Source organism: Pleuronectes platessa, chromosome 6 (assembly GCF_947347685.1).
Source record: "Pleuronectes platessa chromosome 6, fPlePla1.1, whole genome shotgun sequence".
Classification (NCBI taxonomy): Eukaryota; Metazoa; Chordata; class Actinopteri; order Pleuronectiformes; family Pleuronectidae; genus Pleuronectes; species Pleuronectes platessa.
The window spans coordinates 5,280,556-5,303,483 of record NC_070631.1 but is presented as its reverse complement, the minus strand read 5'-3'; the positions used below and the strand labels follow the sequence as shown (position 1 = coordinate 5,303,483).

Below are 22,928 nucleotides of genomic sequence, written 5' to 3'. Positions count from 1 at the left end.
TGGTCTTAACAGTGTTGTCCTACTGTTAATGGAAAGCTTCGGAGACGTCCTGTCCCTCCGGCCGTGCTGGTGTTTTATCTCTGATGGATTCATCTTTGAAATCGTTTCTCCACTCATCTCTCCTCTGCAGCTCATGTGTCAGGCGGTACACAGAGGCTGATGCAAATAAGAGGCTAATCGTATGCTGTTGTTACTGTAGCGATTGAACGCCTATAAAAAAAGAAAAATCAAACTACCCGGCCGTCCAAGACAAAAAGCCAATAGTGAATCACTCTATTAGGGTGATAGCGGATGACAGTAAATCCCAGTGGTGTGCGCTCCTGGCATTTTACCTTCAACGTGACACAGTCTATCTATTCAGCGTTCAGACTAAACTCATATTGACCTATACAGTTGGGTAAATGCCAGTAGGTTAAGAGCTCCTTCACCTTTGTGGCCGAGCGGGAAAGTATCATTCAAGCTCTGTGACCTTTGTTTTTGCAGTTATTAAACTTCAGCTCACTGTAGTCGAGAGTAAATTAACAGTGTGGGAACATCATTTTACAAATTTGCCAACCTGTTGCTGTAGTAATTTGCTGACAAATCCTGCAAGATAAATATATATATCAGTGATGCAGGCATGTGACTGGCTTGACTTTTGTTTTAGCCTTGAACTTAAAATGATGGTATCTTGTGCGTTTCTGCTTTTGAAAACAAATTGCAAGCAAAACTAGTAAGTGATCAAAACCTTTGCCTGCTGACTAGATGGTTTAGGGTTGAGTACCAAGTTAAACAAGACCCAATCAACCATCTGACAAATAGAAAACAGCAAAGTAAAGAATCTCTAGTGGGCGTTTTATTGCTCTTAAAAAAAAAAGAAAAAAGATTCAGTTTGTGTGTTCGCTCCATGTCAGTGGAGTTTCCTCCAGTTTCCCCTCAGCAGTCCAAAGACTTTCAGGTTAAGTGCATTGGAAACTAATTTACTGCTCAGTGTGAGTGTGAATGCATTTGTCGGTTTGTGTGTGTTCGCCCTGTGAAGGATTGACGAGCCGTACGGTTGTACCTGCCTCCCCCCCCCCCCCCCCCACATCCATGAGCAGTACAGCAGATAAGACAGATGGACGGATGGATGGATGGATGGATGGATGGATGGGTGGGGGGTGTCTTCGAATTGATTTGATGCCGTAATGATAGACTCAACAAAAGAAAGATGTCTCTACCACATATATTATTATCATCCGGGCAGTTAAAATCTCTGCTAACGAGACTGAAATGGGAGGTAAAATAACAATAGATGGAACAAAACCTCCACCATATGTCAAAGTTAAGTTGGTCTTTGATCGATAGACCACCCCCCCCCCCCTCCCGCGTGCTCCAGCTGTGAGGGCTGCTGCTGCCAGATGGCCAGAGCCCCTTCCTCTGCTCAGTCACAAACACCAGGCTCTGTCAGTCAGCTCACACAGACCCAGAGGGAGGCCGGCCTCTGGTCTTCCTCCGGGGTGACAGGCGGGGAGCTGCCTGTCTTCAGAGAGATAACGAGGTCCAGCCCTAGATTGATTGACAGGGACACAACCGGGGGTTCAGAAGTGAGGATTAAAGTTGTCCAGCTACACTTGCTTATAAACCATATGTTTATAAGCAATTCTCGGATTAAAGTGTGGAACGGAACGTGTGTGGAAGGATAGAGGGAGTGCTCCATCATCTATAATCGGGGAAAACAGATGCTGGACTATATTGTTTGTCTCGGATCCCGACTGCTGCTGAAGATACAAGTTGTTTATTTGCGAAAGTGTCCACATGTGTCTAAGAGAAGGCAGCTCCACTGATAGTTCTCCTCCTGCCCTCATCCTTGACATTTCCAAGTCGTGACAGATGACGCTGCCTCTCGCTGCCTGCTCACCTGACCCAACCACTGAATTCGTCAACCTGTCTCAGTGACGACTGCTGCCTTGGCGTATCCTCTATCTCTGTCTCTCTCCCCTCTCTCTCCTGACCTCTCCTCTTCTCCTCTCGCCCTCCCTCCTTCTCTCTCATCTCATCTCTTCCTCCTTGTCCTGTCCTTACCTGCAATGTCTCCTGCCGTCTCCTTCCTCCCTTCAGCCTTCTCACTCCCACTGTGCTCCACTGCATGTCAATAAACAACCCTGTCCTTCCTCCCGTAATCCCTCTGTACGTCAACCTGCTGCCATGTCCCCGAGATGAGGCGGACCACGCGGGGCAGGGCTGTGACGCTGCGCCTGTGTGGGTTGAAACCCAATGCACATCTTGCGGGTCCTTTGCTCTCTGAGTCTGGTAGAGGACACCCATGTCCTCTGAGAGAAGCTAATAGGAAGCTACAGCAGAGCACTCCTGACTCAGCACAGATCAGGCACTAGTTTTATCACACAGAAAGTATGTTACAGTTCCTCTACTGTAAAGTGACTTCCCAAATTAGACTTGTGACTTTTTCCCTATGGAAGCCGGCTGTTTTTATCTTTATTATGGGATTTGGTCACGGGACTCTGTGGATCTCACTGAGCAACAGTAGAAATTCACTGGAACTAACGCAGCTCTTGTTTAACACATGGTTGTTTGTGGGGGGGGGGGGGGGGGGGGGGGCTGTTTGGTGATGCTGGTTGCAGCTTTCTTTTTGAAACTCTAAAAGTGACCTCCAGTTATTGAGCCGCTGCAGGACTCAGTCCACAGAACCCTGAAGCTGCACCAGGCTGCTGCACAAAGAGCTGTTCACCTGTTCATCCAAAGCTTGGTGAAGCTTGCTGCTGCAGATCGGTGCTACTGGTTCCCTGTTTATTGAAAGTTTATTGATATTGAATGTTTTGCTTGTTCAAAATGCACCAAATTTGACAAGGACCTTAAACATTTAAACAGACAGACAGACCTCTGGAATTAGCAGAAAGATGAGTGTTGGTTCAAATGCAAGCTACAAACTTGCTCATTTGCATTATCGGTCATCAAGGTTCAAGGCCTCTTTCACTAATATGTGGAGGTGCTCTTCACTCTTGGTGCTTGTAGTTTTCCCCTTTCAGCGAAGACAGCGGTTACTCTTTTAAAAGACCTTTAATTGAGGCACTTTCCCTTCATCTCCCGGCTTTCATCCCAGAGGTGAGAGGTTTTCCACTCAGTCATTTCAAAAAGACACTCTCCAATTGTTAAGTGACAGACTGTGCACCCTTAAATTATGTTCATATTAATATAACTCAAAATAGATAGCACCAAATACTCAATAGGATAACCCAGAGCTCAGATGAATCCAGGTAGATAAAAGTGTGGGAGAAGTGATATTCATTCAGGAGGGGAACCAGTTCTCTTTCCTGTCGTATTTTTCATATGCAATTTGAAGTCCTGCAGAGGAAAACAGCTCCTAAAGCACGAGAGTAAATTCATAATAAATCTCCATAACTGAGGAAACTTGTCTCATCCACAGAAACTGAGCCGGGCTTTTTTGTGATCAAATTTTACCATTTATTTAAGAAATGTTAAAATACAAACAAACGCATTAAAATATACAAATAATGAAAAATTACTAATAAAAATGAAAATCCAAAGAAACTTAGTCTGGCATGTAAATGAATTGTACTCTCATTTGCCTGATGATTTCAGTGCTCACAATGTAATGAGTGCTGTTCATTTCTGCATTCATTTTTTTTATAATAGCATGTCACAGTCTACGCTAAATGTGTGCAAGTGACCACGTCTGCTGCCACACACTGTCACAAGGGAGTAAACCGGAAAGTGGGAGGGCGTTAACAGCGTCACCCTGTTGTTACAGTTCTGTTTGGCTGCGCACCTCCCCGGGTCCCTCCCTCTCTCCTCCCCCTCATCTCAACCCCCATCCTCCCTCTGCAGTGGACGTGCATCGCATTTGGAGCAGCAGGCAGCAGGTGGAGATGACATCATCTGCACTGCAGCACACTGCAGCACTGGGTCTGAACAAAGACATGTCAGCCTACCGCTAACTATCCCCCACTCTCTCTCGCTCTCTCTCTCTCTCTCTCTCTCTCTCTCTCTCTGTCTCTCTTTCTCTCTCTCTCGCTCTCTCTCTCTTCCTCTTTCTCTCCTCATCTCTCTGTCTACATCTTTCCCCACCTGTAAGCCAGTGGGAGAGGAAGAGCCGAGCCGTGTGCCAGGGCAGGTTGTAGTGCGGTGGCCTATCTCCACCCCGTGACTCCCCTCTTGACACGAGCACTCCGTCTGGAACAGGCTTTCAACTCTTCACCTCACCTGTCTCGAGATGGCTGCGCACAAAGCGAAAGTCTCGGCAGAAAAAGAAAAAAACCTCCAAACTGCTCGATTATCGGAGCAATCTGCTGATCCGACAGCATCCTCACTTACGCAGTCTATAGCACACACGGGGGATCGAAGGCAGAGAACTCAATGTTGTCCTCTGAGTCCATTATTCACACTGCGGCATGTTGTCACTGAAGGCAGCAGTTTACCGGCCGGTGACATTATGTTTTCCTGTCCGATGATAGCTCTCACTTGACCCCGTTTCTAGCAGCTTATAGGAGGAGGAGGAGGTTTGACTGTGACACTCGCTCTCCACGGAGCAACCGGAGCCACGACTGCCAAGACACCGTAAAGTGCAAAATGTCACCGGGTCGTCCTGTGACGGCCCCCCCACTTAGAGTCATTAGGGTCCCTACCCACAACATCAACACTGAGAAGAGACAGTGGGCAAAGTGCACAAAAAGCACAGCGAAGATGATTTATGGACTCCATTTTTTTCATTGTTTGCCTTTCTCTCACCATTTTTTCTTTTTTTTTGGTTGCTGGTGTACAGTCCTCCCCCCCCCCCCTTCATCAATAAGCCAATAGCGCGCCGGCAGACCATACACACACAGCCATGTTCCTGTCGCCTAGTTACCGCTCGGCAGCAGGTTGCCACAGAAACGGCCTCATAGTGGTTAAATGGGGAATGCTAATGCAGTCTTCTATACTCCCTGCTGCAGTGGTCTCCCTGTGCCCATCCCATTCCACTGTCTGCACATAGGATTGTGTGTCAGTGTGTGTGTGTGTGTGTGTGTGTGTGTGTGTTGGTAAGGGAGGTTTGTTTCCTCAATGTCTCAGTGATCTTTGGCTCTTAGGTCGTATATCTCACGTGTGTACATATTGCAGCAAGGATACATTGCAGTGGTTGTAAGAGTTTAGAATTTCTTATTTTTTCGTTTTTTGTGTACTTGATTTAATTAAAGTCTTTAAAAGGGATGCCCTTTCTCTGCCCTTACTGCACTTGGGGGTTAAATTATGCAACGTGGTCTTTATTTCTGACGTCCGGATGAGCTCTTCTTGTCGCAAGGCTGAAAAGCTGATCAGGGAGAGGCCGTGGACTAGTGGCAGAAACTTGGACTATGGGCAGAAAAGGTCTCTGGTTCGACTCCACGGAGGAAAAACGTGGATTGATCTGTCCAAATATCCAAGAGGATTCTCCCTGCCCTGTCTAGTGCCCCTGAGCAAGGCACCTTACTCCCCCCAACATCTGCTCCCCGGGCGCCATACATGGTTGGCTCTGTGTGTCCTGCACCAGATGGGTTAAAAGCAGAGGTTAAATGTCCCTACCTGCATGTCTGTGCATGTGTTTGGGATAAATAAATGTATCTTAATCTTAATCTTAATCAGAGACGACCCCACTCAACCACTGTGACACAAGGTACAAAGCAGCAGTTGCCTCCAGAGCAGCAAGTAAACACACTCCAAGTCTTATACACCTCCATCCATCTTGATGCACGGAAAGGCCGCACTTCAAGGACCGTGGATAGGTGCGAGTGGTGATTGATTCAGGGCTGTCAGCTCTGTGGTCCTCCCACCACACAGGCTTATGGAACCAGGGTGGGCTGGAACTCTGTGACCATAACAGGCTGCACTTAATCAGCTGGAGAGGCCCGTCAGCTGCACACTCCCCCAGAGTGTGTCGGAGGCCCTGTGTGAAAGGCTGGACACATTTAGCATGCCCCCACTCATTGGCCGATCATTCAACCTGTATTAGCGTGCTGGGCCAGTGCTTGAGTAATGCATGAGAGATGGCAGCAGGAGTTCAGTGATGGGAGCCATTAGCAGATGATTGATGGGCCTGAAAGGTTATTTTAGTAAAGTCGATTGTTTTGATGAAGTGAATGATTGATGCCATTGTTTTCCACTCACATTCTGGAGAGATTAAGAGTCATTATCGGGGGGGTTGTGTGTTACAGCTAAAAGTAGGAAATTATATTGCCATCAGCGTTGCAGTATCTGAGAAATTTGTGTTAATTCCCTGGTGATGTTAATCCCCGAGTCACTGCGACAGTCCTCGTGCCGCTCAGAGCTCCTTGTGCTGCATACCAGTGATAATTTGTCCTGTCAGGACTCAGGGTTGTTTGTGCTTGTAACAGCAAAGACATCTTTTTCTTGCTACTTGTGTGCTGACGTGTTCTTCGTCTTCTTCTGTGTCCCACTGTTTGCCTAGATAACCAGTTCAGAATGTCTATCCTGGAGCGCTTGGAGCAGATGGAGAGGAGGATGGCGGAGATGGCCAGCCACCAGCAGCCGGGCGGTGCAGGGAGTGGCGGAGCTGGGGGAGGAACAGGGGGGACAGGAGGAGGTGGTGGAGGAGGTGGAGGCAACAACAGCCAGTCACAGGTAAAAGGAAACATCATGTTACTCGTGCTTTCAGCGCTAAAACAACATTTGACATGTGTCAGTGCACAACACACACATACTCATAATAACGTCTTGCTCCTTTTCGTATGTGAGTGTGTGTCTGGCCAGATTCAAGCAGGCAGCTCTTTTGAGAGCCGCGTGGTGGTGGTCTGTGAGAAGATGATGAGCAGAGCTTGCTGGGCCAAGTCCAAACATTTAATCCACTCTAAGACCTTCCGAGGAATGACACTCCTTCACCTGGCTGCAGGCCAGGGATACGCCACCCTCATCCAGACACTCATCAAGTGGCGGTGAGAACCAATCTACTCTAGATACTCTATAATGGAGCTTTGCTATGTAATTGGTGTGCACCACACCGAATGCCAGTGGGTTGCTGATTGTTTTTTCTCCTCCATACAGCACTAAGCATGCTGATAGTATTGATTTAGAGTTGGAAGTGGACCCTCTGAATGTGGATCACTTCTCCTGCACGCCTCTGGTAAGTGAGAAGCTTTTATGTGAAGAGAATCCGAGAAGTTATTACTGAACCTGTACTCAGTGTAGATGGATGTTTCCTCTTCTGCCTTTTCTGATCCATCTGTTTTCCACCCAGATGTGGGCGTGTGCCCTGGGTCACCTGGAGGCAGCAGTGGTCCTGTACAAATGGGACCGACGTGCCCTCGCTATCCCAGACTCTCTCGGCCGCTTACCCCTGTCGATCGCCCGCTCTCGTGGCCACACCAAATTGGCTGAATGTCTGGAGCAGCTCCAGAGGGAAGAGCAGCAGGTTCCAGCCCCTCTACCGCCCGCAGCTCGCATGTCCTTCTCCCCGGGCCCCGACGCCCCCACCACAGACAGCTGGATGGTCAGCTGGGCAAACGACAGTGTAGTCCCACCCAGCAGCAAGAAAGGAGGTCCTGCCACCACCACAACCACATCCAGCACCACCAGCCTCAATCCAGGTCAGTGGACTTCTCCTTTTTCATGTTTCTAACACTTCAAGAAAAGTGTTTCATCTAATGGGTACATGTTTTGTTTACTGCAGACCTGAGAAGGCCTCGATCAGAGCCTTCCAACTACTACAGCAGCGAGGGCCAGAGAGACCTCCCACTTGCTAAAAAACATAAACCCAACCCAGAACTCTCTCAGACACGGCCGGACAAGGCCATGTCTGTTCCTCTGAGCCTGGAGCAGCAGCAGCTCCACAAGCTGTCCTCCAGCCCCAAAAGCCTGTCCTCAGAGGGCCTGAGCTCAGACAAGGGCCTGTCCACAGGAGGCTGCCCGGGGACAGTCAGGTGGACATCGAGAGAGAGCTTCTCCAGCAGCGGCGTGGGAAGGAAGACGCCGGGGGTCGGTGGAGGCAGCAGCCTCGGGAAGGAGAAGCTGGTCAACCGGTTGCGTCAGCGAGAGCAGCTCGGCATGCTGGTGATGGCAGACAGAGAAATGGCTGATGCAGAGCTGTTATCCTATCGGGAGGATCTGGAGAACCAGGACTGTCTCACGCAGATGGATGACCTACAGGTGATTACACAACAAAACACAACAGCGGTGTACGTGGTCGGTGTGTAGAACCTGGCACCAGCAGTGACAAGGAACTAATTTGGTTCCACAAGCATTTTGCTGTTGATGAAAAAGACTGCATCACAGAAATGGACTGCAACACTACAGCAGCAGAAATGTCTGGAAGAAAAGCATCGAGCAGAAAAGTGGCCTGAGTTAACTGATCTTCACTCTGTTAGTGAGAAAGAAAAGGAACAAGCCTTTCAATACAAATACACATCAGAAGTTTTTGCATATAAATCATTCATACTATTAGACGGAGGCTGTTGTGAGAGCTGCACCGTCACCAGTGAAGAATGAATGACTTTTAAAGAGTGCCATGCCACCTCTATTATGTCCGCCCTCTCTACTGGGCCGGCAAAGTGCACCGGGCCAACCTGACACATAATAATGGCCGTCACAGAGTAATAAACTCTCTCTATTGATCCATGTCTATAACCTGGGAATTCTTCCAGTCGTCTCTCTCTGCCTAACGTGTCCTTCAAGAGACGTGCTTAGTGATGGATTAGAAATGTTTCCCTATAACAAGTCTTTCCCAGTTTGATCCGCTGCTCTTCTCACTCATCCCTGTTTGTCTCCACCCAACAGGTGAACATGATGACTCTGGCAGAGCACATCATCGAGGCCACGCCGGAGAGAATCAAGAGGGAGAACTTCACCGCTGCCGACTCTGTGCCCTCAGACACGTCGGGGGTCAGCAACACCATGAACTGGCTGGCCAACTACCTGGGAGATGTGGAGCAGCTGCCGAGCATCATACACCTGCGGTAAGGAGGCGGGGGGGCGGCAGATATCCATATTGAAATGACAGCGTGTGTGTGTGTGTGTGTGTGCATAGTACAAGTTCCCTTCCCTACAGAGGTATTAATATTCACTACCTGCAGTTTTCCCCCAGTAACGACAAAGAGGAAGTGAACACGTCTGTACTGGTCTCTCCTCAGATCTCTTTACAATGAGCCCCTGACCCCCTCGTCCAACACCAGCCTCAGTCCTGGCGGGTCTCCGCTCAGGGAGACGCCCCTGGAGCGCTCCACCCTCCCGTCCCCGGCCGACTGGAGTGAGTTCATCAACGCCTCCAACAGCAAGGTGGAGCGGGACCTGGCCCAGCTGACTCTGTCCGACCCCGAGCAGAGAGAGCTGTACGAGGCCGCCCGCCTCGTCCAAACCTCCTTCCGCAAGTACAAGGTACAGGCCCGGCTCTGGAGCCGTCTGCTGTGTGTGCTGCAGTCCACAGTGGCAGGGCGGTGCTGCTCGGTGGTGTTTCTTTTTGGGGGCCTTCGGGGAGATGTTGACAGGTTCCAGGCTGTAGAGTTCTGATGTTAGCAGGAAAGGTCCTGATGCGTCCGGAGACTTCCTGTGTTTCTAATCACGCTTAATATGATGCTCACATTTTTCTATCTCTGCCTCATCCTCTGTTTCTCCGATCACACGCACACGTCAACACAAACAGAGACAGATTCAGAGACGTCCCTGTGGTTTCAGCATGGGAAGGTGGCTTGAGCAGAGCATGGCCTTGCTTAGAGGAACGATGCATTCCCCCCCCCTGAACCCCCCCCTGCTCCAAATAGACACAATTAAGTTTATGTTCTCTTGTCTCTCTCTCTCTCTCTCTCTCTTCTCTCACTTACTTGTTTGGAGCCTGCTACTGCCTGTTTTTAACTAGCTCTCCACACACCAGTCCTTCCCCCCCCCCCCCCCCCCCCGCCCGATCCCATTCCTCAACTTGCTACCCAACCTCCCGAAGCTACATGAGGAGTTCATATGACAAATCCTTTCTGCTGTGGTTCCCAGTCGTCTGTTGTGTCAGCTGATACCGAGCCAGACCTCCGGCTCTGTGTCACTCCACAGCTGACCTCCTTCTCCCCCACTGTCCAGTTCACCAGGCGTGGACTCACTCCAAGGTGGCATTCATTTGCCAGCCACCGGGAGACCTCAGCGAGACTTGACATGGCAACTAATGTCCTTTGTGGCGAAAATGCAGGTTCTACTGTGACCTCTGACCTATTCCACTCTGCTCTCCAACAGGGACGGCCGCTCCGAGAGCAACAGGAAGTAGCTGCTGCTGTTGTTCAACGTTGTTACAAGAAGTACAAACAGGTAGGGAGACAGATGCAAGACGAATCAATGACTGAACTCTCAATACAGAGCTTTGGTGAATATTAGTGCATCATTCACAATCTTTCCCTTCTCTGTTTGCAAGCTAACATGGATAGCCTTGAAGGTAAATTTGCTTTTCACTACCAGCAGCTGAATTCAATGCCAAACTTTCAGATTGTGATCCTCTGCTGCAGCGGGATCCCGTAGAGCCACTGCAGCGTTCACACACTCACGTTGGTTTTGTTCTCGTCAACAGTACGCACTTTATAAGAAGATGACGCAGGCCGCCATCCTTATCCAGAGTAAATTTCGCAGCTACCATGAACAGAAGAAGTTCCAGCAGAGCAGGAGGGCGGCCGTGCTCATTCAGCAATACTACCGCAGCTACAAGGAGTTTGGGAGGCTGAAGCCTCACCACCGCGGGGCCGCCGCTGCCCTGGTGCAGCACAAACTGAGGTACATATAACAGCCTGATAGAAGCAGTATGTTAATGAAGGAACCACTTTATTATGCTGTCTATTACAAATGTAACTGCAGTAGTTAGGTTATTGGAATTGATGAAGGAGAAGTTGGGACTTTTTAATAGAGAACCCTGACTGAGCACTCACACGTACACGTTGCTTGAACACAGCGATCAACCTGATGCTCAGCGATGATTCAAACATCATAACAACAACAAGCAGTCACAGCTTCCTGCTCAGTTTTACTGGTGACCAGGAAATGCTCCATCGAAGGAAATAAACTCCACAACCAGATGAGCACTGACCAGGTTCATCAGTTGACTCGGCCTCTTCTCTACAGATTCATTTTAACATGATATTTATGTATTTACATTACGTTTATTAAATGTTTGATGATTGTGGCATTTACCGTAATATTCTGATGAAATATGAACACTTAGTTACAGTACACATGTTTTTTTAGCCATTTCCCCCCTTGCGTGTAAATAATTATATTTCTAATTTAGACCTTTTTGAAATAAAAACCTAACCATTGATGTGATTCCATTGAGTTGTGATAGTTTTTGAGCTTTTCTCAGTTAATTCCTCACAAGGAGCAGAAGCACAATGCAGCTGAGCAGCGTTTTGTTTGAAGCCGACGAGTGAGTGCTCGGTAAAGACTCTCAGGATGATGAACAGTCAGTTTCTGGTTATTAATAACTGTACAGATTGCTATATTCAGTTGCAGCTGAACTGTTCACATCGTATTAACATGAATCTGTGGCTCTGTGGTGTTTTTATAGAGGTAGTCTGCTCACAAAGAGGCAGGATCAGGCTGCCAGGAAGATCATGAGGTTCCTCCGTCGCTGTCGCCACAGGTAGACCCCCGACACCGACACACTCACAAACAGACTCACATACACACACACAGGATTTAACATTTAACAAAGCAGAACCTCAGTGGTTGGCTCCTGGTCTAAAGGGATAATGTCCCACTGAGCTAAACCAGTAAGACACAGTACAAACTTCTTAACTTTCCTCTTTACTCTCTGTCATGTGTTTTTTTTCATTTACCTCTCTAAATTGGGTGGTAGAAATGTATTCCAACACCTTAGCTCCACCTTCCTCCCTACCTCCCCCCCTCTCACTGTATTTGCCCCCCCCCACCTGTCCTTGCCCCCCCCTCACAGTGCCTACTGTGTGCTAATAGCTCTCTGGTATTGTTTTGCTGTTTATGCCAAGCCCCTTGATGGACCATAGACTGTTCAAGCGGGTGAGTGCAGCCTCAGCAACTCAGTTCGTGCCCCTCTCTCTCTCTCTCTCTCTCTCTCTCTCTCTCTCTCACTCTGTCTCTCCCTCTTTCTCCCTCCTTATCTCCATCTTGGCTCGGTTTTTCGCTCACTCTCTAATAACACAATTATTTCCTCCTGTCTCGACCTTTGCATTCTGTCCTTCCTTCCCTCTCTTTCTCTTTCTCTCCCTCTCTCTCTCTCTCGCTCCTTCTCTTTCTCTCCCACCCCTCCACCCAATCTGCCTCCTTCTCCATCACTGTTGCTTGATGCCTGCTTGCATGAAGGGCTGCCGACCGGAGCCACAGGTGGACTGAGACGCTCAGATTTAGAGCCGAACCGATCTCGAACTAACCAAATGCTTCTGAATGACGAAGTCACTGCAACACTTACCGGGCACTTCTCTCTGACTCTCTGTTATCTCTGTCTTTCTCTCCTTGGAAGTGACTTCCTGTTTCACAACGGTTTCTTCCTGTTGGTTTTGTTTTCTTTGGACTTTTGGTTTCTTGTGGTTATGCAGATGATCGCCAGCTTCAGAGAGCGGGAGGCTTTTTCCTCCATCATGTTTTTTATTCTGCTGCATGTTGTGGAGTGGTGACACCTCTGGGCCTTGCTCCTCTACCTTCAGGCATGCTATGGGCCTGCTGTTTCTCAACTGGATGTCTGTCTGTCTGTCTGACTGGCCTTGTGTCCTGTTTCTAGCCTCTCAACAGACTGGGAGGGGAACCTGTCCCCCGTGCCCCCCCCCCCCCCCGCTGTCTTCCATATGCTTAAAGCCATGTCCGACTGTTGAATGCAATTTGCCCTTTGGTTCATCAAAAGCACAATAAGATCTCTGCTGAATGAAGCTACACCAGCACCACGTTATAGAAGATTTAACATTTGATTGTCACAAACCTTCAGCCTCCTTCCTGTTGACATTCCTGCGACATGTTTACCTCTGTTGTTTACTGTCCTGAACTGGGACACGGTGTCTTTAGAGAATTGTGGAAATACCAACTCTAATTCAGGCGTGTCTGCTATAGTGTGATGTTACAGTGGGTTAGGAAGCTGAGATAGCATATAGGTCACAGTGGAAAAACAAACAATAGGTTCCTTTACACCCCCCACCCCCCAGGACTACATCACAAAGCTCTAATGGATTCATTCCTCCAGGGAGTTCACCAGTCGTGCATGAGAGGATGCAGCAAACACACACACACACACACACACACGCTCACACACTGCATCTAAACATGCATCCAGCTCGTCTGCCTCTCTTCAAATACATAAATGTTCCAGTATTTACCTTCTTCTGAGAACTGCCGGAGCAGAACCAAATCCATAACGTGACGGAGGTTGATGTGTTAAAATCCGATTGTTGAGGGTGAAGAGTGTCGTGCACTCGACAGAACCACTTTCCACTCGTCCTCTGCTCCTCGGTGAACTAATCACTCAAATCTAATTTGTACAGCTCATATTCATAAATCAGTTTTGCCTCACTGGTTTATTAACCCACGACTGAAGTGAGGAAAACCTCCCCCCCCCCTAAAAACACATATATGTATTAACCTCAGGAAGAGTCACAAGTACTAACTACCTTTTATAATTAAGATTAATATTTCCTGTCCTTATTCTGTCACTTAAGTCTAATCTATCATTAATGTAATAAGTTAAGAGTAATGATTTTGTAACTGTGCTATGATAATAATCCATTTTGTCCAGATCCATCCTGACCAACGCTTCCTTTCACAGAGCAGCCGTAGTTCCTGTTGTTCTGGACTGACTTGATATTGTTCTGATAGTTGTGGCTGAGCCGTGTGATACTGTGTGTGTGTGTGTTTGTGTGTGTTTGATGAGCTTGTTACTCGAGTTGTGTCCTTCATACTTTGCTGACACCTGTCTCCTCTGTCTGTGTTCCAGGGTGAAAGAATTGAAAAGGGCCAGGGAACATGAGGCCCCTCAGACGAGCCCCCTCGCGATGTGACATCACTCTCCTGACTCCTCTGTTTTTCTTTTTTCCGTTTGTACCCGAGACATTTTACAAGAGAAATGGGAAATGAAAAAAAAAAAAAAAAAACATCAATGCAAGCACTGCAATTATTACTACTTCTGCAGTGTTACTGGTTCAACTACTATTACATGTACGACAGCATTTTTTCACATATCTTTTCTCTCCACTGACTTGATTTTTGGACAGAGAGTGGCGACTTCTACGGGATTATAAACTCTAAGGGTCGGGGTGGGAGTGGGGGAGGGGCTTGCTGAACATTTGCTTCATGGCATTTTTTGCACTTTTTTCGTGGATTGCTTTGTCTTGATTTGGACGTGAAGAGGTTTTGGACGATTGGAGGGACATGTCCGAGGAGGTCTGAGGACCTGGAGAGACGTGAATCACGGCTGCTGCAGAAGATCCCAGAGGTTTCGGGGGCGAACACGCAGAAAACACTCTGGGCTCTGATCGTAATTTCATATTTTTTTAAGTGACCAGTCATTCGAGGACGGATTTTTTTCAACCAGATGTATTGGTGACCCCCCACACGCTCATTTCTACCACTGCTGTAGATGGTGATATTCAATTTAGCTCCACACTTCCTCCTGTCCCACTGTGCTCTACCCCCCCCCCCCCCCCACACCAGTCTGCCCACACGGGTGGAGCTACAAATTGAATGTAGTCCGGGGTTTGACCATGCGGATGCAGATGGGGTCATAAAATGTTTCTGTTTTGCCATTTCTTAAAGAAAACCCCATGCTTTATGGTATATATCGTCACTTTATTACTTGAATTTGCTCCATACTGTCCGATGTATTCGTTCCATCACGTCTAATGTATTGATGATCTGTGTCTTCAGACTCTATGTTGTTGAATCCTACCAAGAAAAAAAAGTGCATGAATTCTTGGCGAGGAGAAAAGTCTTTGCTTGTGTGCTTATGGTCTAGTCTTTCAGCCTATCCTATGATTTTTCCATTTGGTTCCCACTCTAGTGGCGCACACATCCATCTTCTCCTCCATGAGTTCTGACATCTCGGTAATGAAGCTATCCCTGTATTCGTCCATTCTGTTCGATAGATTGCTCCTCTCACACCTAACGAGAGAGAAGAACTTGCCCCCTTTTTTGTGTTGTACCGGTTCTGGTCATGCAGGTTATTACTGTTCTTTTTAAACGAACTTCGGAGCCTGTGAAGGCTTCTGAGGGGAAGATCACATACATTGCCTTGACGTCTTAGAGATTCTTTGAGGGGTCCCTAAGCTTGTCCCAAAATAGGGGTTTGACAAATCCATATTTTTGACAATTGAGCGATTTCTGTATATAAAGAAGGCTGAAAGTACGTAGGAAAAAACATTTACCCAAAAGGGATTGTATTTTAGAGATATATTATTTTATTCATTAAAAATGGGTCAAAAACAGGTACGAGACAAAAACAGAATATTTGTATAGTTTTGTTTGAATGCCTAAGAAGTATGGTTGTATTGTTTGTATATAGTGTAAATACCTGGGATCAAAATGAGCTATGTGCATGAAAAGTATGAACAGAGTCAAAAGGGAAAAAAAACAAACACAAGCAGTAGTGGCTATGCTCTGTAAAGTTTAAACTATTTCACTATTAGAGTATTTTATTTTATTTTGATCGTTCTTGAGAAGAACATTTTGCTAAAGCATGATATTAATGCAATATGAAAAAGTAAAAAAACTGTATTTAGAGTTTAGGAGAAGTCTGCAAAACTATCTTTAAAGTACGGCTACGTTTTATTTATTTGTTTCTTTCCTTTTGTTTTGGGCTACCAAGAAGATTTTGCCAATGGTGCCAAGGTACGTGAATGCTATAAAGGCTTAAGAAGAGAATTAAGTTCAATTGTTTTGCAGAACAGATAATCATACAGTGAAATACACACTAGCACTAAAGACCATAGGATCACAACTGGCGGAGGATCAATAGATCACCGAGGTTAACACAGTTTGCAGAGGGAGTCGTCGTGTTCTAGCAGAAAGCAGTTTAAACCTCTCATGCCCCCCCCCACTCCCACCGTCCCCACAGATAACTGAAGCATTTACCATCACTGAATTTACCATAGATGCGTTTGAGATTTTTTTATTTTCTTTGTTGTCATTGCAAATGGAATGTGACGCGTTTCTGAGACATCTCGTCTGCTCTTGAAGATTGTAACAGGCAGCCTTGCCCTCGGCGTCCCAATAAAGCAAATCCACGTTATGACTCTGTCACTGACAGGAAGATTGAACCCCCCCCCCCCCCCCTTTCAAAACTCTGATTTATCCCCCGTCGTACTAATCCGGGGACCAGATCTGACTAATAAATGTTCTAATGAATAGAAAACTCCTTGATCAAGGCTGCCGGGATTGAAATGTGACCTTGTTATTCCAAAATGAACCAAGTTGAAAAAAAAGAAGCCATGTGTAGCGGACTGTGCACGAGTGGATTTTGCGAGCTGAGCGGTCGCAGGTGCTAAAGCAGCAGTTCACCTCGATGCAGGGTCAGTGGTGGCTGTGATGTACCGGTGCCATTTCTAATTGTGAGACCTGCGATGTGTATCTTGTGTGTAGCAGTTCTGATTGACATCCTTAATCCTTAAATTAATATATATCCCCATGAGGAACGACCAGAAAGTGTTTCTTCTGTGTCCCAAGTTCCAACCACGTGTGATAATTCAGCCAAGTGCCACTGACAAACATGAGTCTTCTCTCCCCACGTGTCAACAAAGACAAAATGATTATTAGGCTCCAATGGTTGTTTCTAAATTGTTTGCCTGTTTTTTCAGCTCATCTGACATGTGACCTTTATTTCTCCTGAGTGTTAATGTAGAAAGTGCCTATTCATATCCTGACAGCACCGAGCTAACGTCCGAGGTCGTGAGGAATCCCAGAGAACATGCCCCCCCCCCCCCCCCACACACACACACATTCAGTGCTGTATCTTCTACATGAACACGCACCCTCACCTCACACTCACCACAATACGAACCCCCCCCCCCCCCGTTCACACCAGTATCAGTGCAGCACTCCAGCTTGTCTACATGCTACGTTTCTTCTTCTTCTTCTTCTTCTTCTTCTTCTTTTCTGTTTTGTACTGGGAACAGCTCGTTCAAATCACTCTTAGGAAAAAACGCCACCACTGGGGTTTGTTGCCTCTGCACTCATCCCCCAGTGCGTGGGGTGCAATGCAGAGCCGGTGCAATGTGGTGGTGGTGGCAAAGCGGAGAAGGATTTATTATGCTTGCATGGGTAAAAATAGTTAACAGGGTGACAGAAGTGCACCTGAAGCATGCTTACTTTCCTAGAAATCGATAGTCAGATAGACTCGCTAAAAAGAATTGCTGTTCTGTAAAAACGATGGGCGTTGGTTTGACGTGTCCCAGAACTCCGGAAGACAGAGGGGCATGTGACTGGTGGGCACAAGCCGACCATCACTCCCAGTCGCCACTGACGTTTCCATGGCCGAGCATGAGGACAGGGTTGTTTTTCGAGCTTTTTCCCCCCTTTGGTTTTTTCGATTCATTTCGATTTGATCAGTGTTGCTCCCAATTTCAAATAGGAACAAACGGACAAGTGTTAGGAGGCCGTTGTTACAGCATCGACACGTCACACACACACACACACACACACATGCACAAGACGCCCCACACGTGACAGGACACACACACGCAGTCACGTCCAGGTGTCAGACTGGGCAGCACCGCTCTTCTCCGGGCCGAGGGGCCGGTTCACCTCCCTTACGTATTTTACTCAGGGTGCCAAAATGGGGAGGAGGAAACAGAGCGTGACACTTGATTGACAGCAGGAGAAGCTGAGAAATGAACCCAGACGTCTCAGCGACGCTTTCTGGGGAAGAATCTAGGACAGACGGGTCCTCCAGTGGGATACTGAAGTCTTTAGAATGAGTGAATATGAAGTTTAATCCATTTCCTCTCGGTAGCGGCGAAATGTTACAGACACCGGTGGAGCCCCGGACACAAGGACCCAGTTATATATAGCTCATTAAGATAAATGATTTGACGTTCTCCTGTCGAATCCTCCTCGTATAACTCCGGCCCGTTCTTTAGGGCCTCTAATTCATCTAGGTGACAAAGTGTGGAGGGTGTGTTTGAGATAAAGAGGGAAATTATACAAAAAAGTTCACCTGCAAATCTTGTTTTACTGCCATTTATGAATGGGATGACAGGTTCGCTGAAAGCTGGCTCTCTGCATTAGTATATCGCCGACTTCAAGGTGTTCTGTGAAACTGAGGATCTGCCTTTCCTCCTCTTCTCCCCCCCCCCCCCCAAACACACACAACCACACACACACCGGAGAAAGGCAGGCACTTCAGGACAACACAACAGAAACCGTTTTAACGACACGTTCCCCTCGGGGGACACAGAGCAATAAAGAACTCTTTTTGTGGAGACCTATAGGCCGAGTGAAGTTTCAAATGATTGGACACATGTAGTCGACTTACTCTTATGCAAATGCCAGTATTGCAAGACAAGCATTCAGTAGTTTATGGACACAGCAATTATATGGCACCCTTTACTGAACTGCACGTTTTCATCAATTCCAAAAACCAAGAAGAAAAAAAACAGAACCCCTGCTTTGATAGAAAGTTTCCGGGTCCTCGACACTTTGCATGTGAACTAGTGTTAGATCTATTTTCCTCTCCTCTATAGCTGTCTTTCTCTCTGTCTCTCCCTGTTATGTGACCCTCCCCCCCCCCCCCCCCCCCCCCCTTTAAAACGTCCATCTCCTCTCGGTTCTCCCAATGTGTCTTTGCGTTACCTCCTTTTTCTTCCCTTCTCCTGTTTGTAAGTTTTATTTTTGTAATTGTGCATGTACAAGCGTCACTGACTCGATGGATATGTAAAAAAAAAAGGAAAAAAAAACAAGATTTCAGCTGCTGAAGCCATGCAAAACGTTTTGAATTGCCCTTAAAATATGGAAAGATGTTTTCTGAATGCTTTATATTCTTTCTGCTGTAAAATAATAAAAAAATGAAAAAATTGAAGAAAACTCGAGAACCGAGTCTGGAACGTCTTTTTGTTTTCCTCCTTTTACTTTGAAGTGCATTTCAAGAAAAAGACAAAAAAGGCAGGTTTGTACAATATAGCTGTTTATTTATATTCGGCATAAACCTTTCACATCACTCAGAGGAGTCACAAATGTAGTTTCAAACAAACATAGAAGTAAAATGAATAGATCTTCCTGAACTGAAGCAACATGTCCCAATCATTCATGCCTCTATGTGTGTGTGAGAACATAAACTTTGCAAATGTGCACAAACAGGCATGATGTGGATTTTGTCTGCACGTGTTTTTGTATGAGCCCTGTTTCTTGTGTGTAGCGTTAAGTTAAGTTTTAAACACAGTATTTCCAGAAACACTCCGTGGTCCCCGCTCTCTTCCTGAACTGCTTCCGGATCCCGAACACGTGGCTGAACGGATTCAGGAGACTTTGTTTCTCCAGTAGAACCTGAAAGAGAAGAGATAAACATTTTACTCACAGTTTATTTGTCTTGTATTTTTACATTGGAGACGTTTGAAGAAAAACCCACCTCTCTCTTCATGCCTCTGGGAAACAGGCCTGTTGTTCTCACACCTGAGGGAACGTGAAGCACAACGTTACGAGGAGCAGAGGTAGAAAGACTTAAAGAGTTTAAACTACACACTTCTGATCAATGCCTCCAACGGCCTCATGCCGGAGTGGATGCAGATTATTCCTGGATTAGGGGGATTAACTGATATCTCATGTGTCTTCTTACCGTCTCTGTTGATATCCCCAGACATGAGGGTGGCGTATCTGAGACCAGCTCCGTCCTGGGGGGGGTAGTTCTGCTCGGAGAATGAGAGATCATCCAGGGAGGCGACTCCCCGGTCCTCTAATGACGCTGAGGACGACGGAACAGGAGACACAGGGTAGGCTTCAAATGCTTCAACACTTCTGTCATGATAGATTCTACAAGAATTACTAATAACTGTTTGATTATTTGAACTGAGATCTGAAATCTGTAATGTTTTAGGCAGAGAAATCCAGCATTGATGGTCCAGGACACATGAATTGTCCAAGTTTCATGACTAAAAAGTCTGATTAAGTATCAAAGTAGTAAATAACAGGTGTAACGGAGGTGTGACCCTCCACCTACCAGGTCCAGGATAGGGCATCTCAGCAGACTCTGTGATGGGGTGGCCCAGCACCGGGCCGGAGGCGGCCAGCAGGAAGGCCCAGGACAGGAGATGGTTACACTTCATGGTCACGCTGCGGCTGGAAGTGGCTCTGACTCTTCTGGAGGTCGTCAGGCAGGAAAACAGAAGACTTGTCCATGCTCTGCTGGTTCCAACCGGGTTATATACTTTGAGATGTAGCCTCTTCCCCCCCCCCTCCACCCGCCGCCCTCCTCTTCCCTCTTACTGGCCACCACAGCCGTCAGCAGCATCCACAGTCTCATCCTGTCTATCTACCAGTCATAAATCAGCCGGCAGTCACAGGTGAATTATGGGATCAATAAAAAACACAAGTGCCGTGGCCCCTGCTTCAAGGGCACGGCCATGTTTTACCAGCTCCTCAGCCTGATTGACTCTTTTCACTGACTTTGTAAACGCCGGTGTCTCTGATGTCACTCTCTGCAGCGTCCCTCAGGGGAGCAGCTGGACAAACCGCCGCCAAATCACTAATGTTTAGTTGGTTTTTTTCGCGCCACCAGTTCATTAAACTCTGCTGGGCCATTTGAATCGACTCGAGCTGCATACGAAGCAGGGAGAACTCATAAAAGCACGTAATTACTCGGTGCCGCGTAAATGCTAAAGCGTTGGAGGCCTCGTGGCCCGTGAGGCGTCTGACATTTTGAGGCAAGCGGAGGATTTTTCCGACGGGTCACTGAGTCCGGTTGATTCATGCACGTTATTCAGAGGCCTTGTTCTGGGGGAGATGTTATATTTGTGCTTTCACTTCTTTGTTGTCGAGCAGTAAAACTCTCCTGTCTGCCGGGAGAGAGGGTGACAGGTGGAGACGGACACTCACAAAGACCCACTTTGCACCTCTGTGTGTAATTTGTGTATTTATGGCACGTGTGACGTCAGGGGTTCGGTGTCTTGTATGTTAATGATCTCCGATGTGACGACGGTGACATTTCATTTTACGGTCAGAAGGCCAGACTCTCCATTAGCCGATGCCGTATATCATGAAAAGCAATTAAGATTTATGGTCTTTATTAATAGGCAAGGACCCGCTGCAGATCCCGGGTTATTCAGCCTCTAAAATAAATGTTGTCTCTTCTGTGTTTAAGCCTCAAGTTGCTTCCGGGGAGAGATGATTGATTCCTCTAGGTAGAAGGAGGTAGAAGGAGGTGATTTAAAGGTCTTGTTTCGTGTGCAGTTGATTTCTTTGGGTTGTCGTGCAGAAAGTTTGACGTTGGAACTTTAGTTGTGTTTCTGTTTTGTGTTATTGAAAATTTTAAGTCAGCACAGTTTCATAAAATAGATAAAAACGGCCTTTGTGCAGTCGTCTGCCACCGCGATGTCAAGGACTCATCACCGAGAAGGTCCAGGAGGACGATGGGGGGGCAACACGAGGACAGAAGGGCCCATTCATCATTCTCAAAAATATTTAAACATATTTTTAAATTCTTTCCTTGAGGTAATAAATACAAACTAATACATTTCCTTGAAGTAAAGCTTCACCTGGTGTTTTGGAGCAGTTGATCAATGGGAAAACATTGATTATAATGAAGTTCTGCTCCCAAAGTGTTAAATGTAAATGTGAAAAAGCATCAAATAAACTTAAATGTCATAAATGTGAGAAAAAGTTCTGTTTAGATTCCTGCAGCTTTAACTTATCACCACCATTGTCTTGTTGCACATCTCAGCCCGAAGTGTTGCTTGGTCTGAATGGATCTCAGCTGGTGGGAGGTTTAAAACATAAAATACATTGTGTTCTCCAAGTGTTTCACAATACATTTTTTTTTTACATGAAAACAAAACTGCAGCTGTTGGTTAAAACTAGAATAGATCATTTTATCTGTTTAATATACTTAAGTAAGTGCAAACTTTCAAAAACATGAATTAAACACGTTTAATCAATTATTTATAAGACAATTAATTAGGTTTAAGCAGATTAACTAAATCTTCCAAAGCAACAACACATAAGTAAAAAAATTAATTTGGCTGATTCTATTCCTTCATCAAGAAAACATGGAAAACAGAAAGAGAACTTTGCACAAAAGTAAAATGTTCGGAAGATATTTGACTTTCTACAAATATTGAAGCCACACTGACCCACAGAGATTCTCTATCCTCACCAGTATATACAACTATATTATAATGGGGCAATAATTTCCATCTTACATAATATGTGCAATAGCAACGTGACTTTTCCATTTATGAAATCAACAGTTTCTATGTGAACCAGCTTGATAAGCAATACACACCAGTCATGATTCTATTACACTAACTTATTCAGAGTTCATCACTTAAAATATGTGACTTATAGATTCTATCAACCTCGTGACAGCCATAAAACCCAAAGTTACACATTAACTTTCCAACTGTAATCAGTCACTCGTCATTTCCAGCCAGCAGGGGGCAACATTACGTTTAAAACCCAAAGTAACACGTGCAAAATGATCCTGTAACAAATTCTCATTGTTCCTGCTTCATCTTTATCTCGTCTTCAGTCTGACAGAGAACAAATCATCAACATCTGCAGCTCAACGACAACAGACGGTCACTGACAGCAGCACTGACATCTCTGAGAGAAAATATACTTTTCTTATTATTTATGAACCTTTTCTTCTCATCTGAGTTTATCAGAAAGTTTCAGCTTCATCAGTTCTCACATTCAAACAGTTTTAATAATCTCTCCCCTCTTGATTTACTCAATTCTTATTATAATATATACAGATTTTAACTTAAATGTGTTAGTTTGGAAAATTCATCATCATCTGAGCAACTGGAACTTCTGACCGGTAAGATGCTGCGTTCAGTAACTGT

General features: G+C 46.3%; 2 protein-coding genes across 2 annotated transcripts in view; one reads left to right on the top strand and one right to left on the bottom strand.

Moving 5' to 3' along the window:
- camta1a (calmodulin binding transcription activator 1a) overlaps window positions 1-13,912 on the top strand; it is a 274,741-nt gene extending 260,829 nt beyond the window's left edge. The window contains 13 exon segments of the mRNA XM_053425641.1: window positions 6,419-6,591; window positions 6,706-6,902; window positions 7,012-7,090; window positions 7,205-7,553; window positions 7,637-8,112; window positions 8,740-8,918; window positions 9,093-9,336; window positions 10,177-10,248; window positions 10,352-10,372; window positions 10,505-10,704; window positions 11,492-11,566; window positions 11,931-11,961; window positions 13,880-13,912. Coding sequence (XP_053281616.1) covers window positions 6,419-6,591; window positions 6,706-6,902; window positions 7,012-7,090; window positions 7,205-7,553; window positions 7,637-8,112; window positions 8,740-8,918; window positions 9,093-9,336; window positions 10,177-10,248; window positions 10,352-10,372; window positions 10,505-10,704; window positions 11,492-11,566; window positions 11,931-11,961; window positions 13,880-13,912 — 2,129 coding nt within the window.
- A 5,390-nt stretch (window positions 13,913-19,302) lies between these two features.
- Window positions 19,303-20,192, bottom strand: LOC128443049 (urotensin-2-like). The gene is made up of 4 exons (XM_053425745.1): window positions 20,087-20,192; window positions 19,706-19,831; window positions 19,499-19,542; window positions 19,303-19,416 (listed from the first exon to the last, which is right to left on the bottom strand). Exons 1-4 carry the CDS (start codon window positions 20,190-20,192, stop codon window positions 19,303-19,305), a joined length of 390 nt encoding a protein of 129 aa, XP_053281720.1.
- Window positions 20,193-22,928: the final 2,736 nt, after the last annotated feature.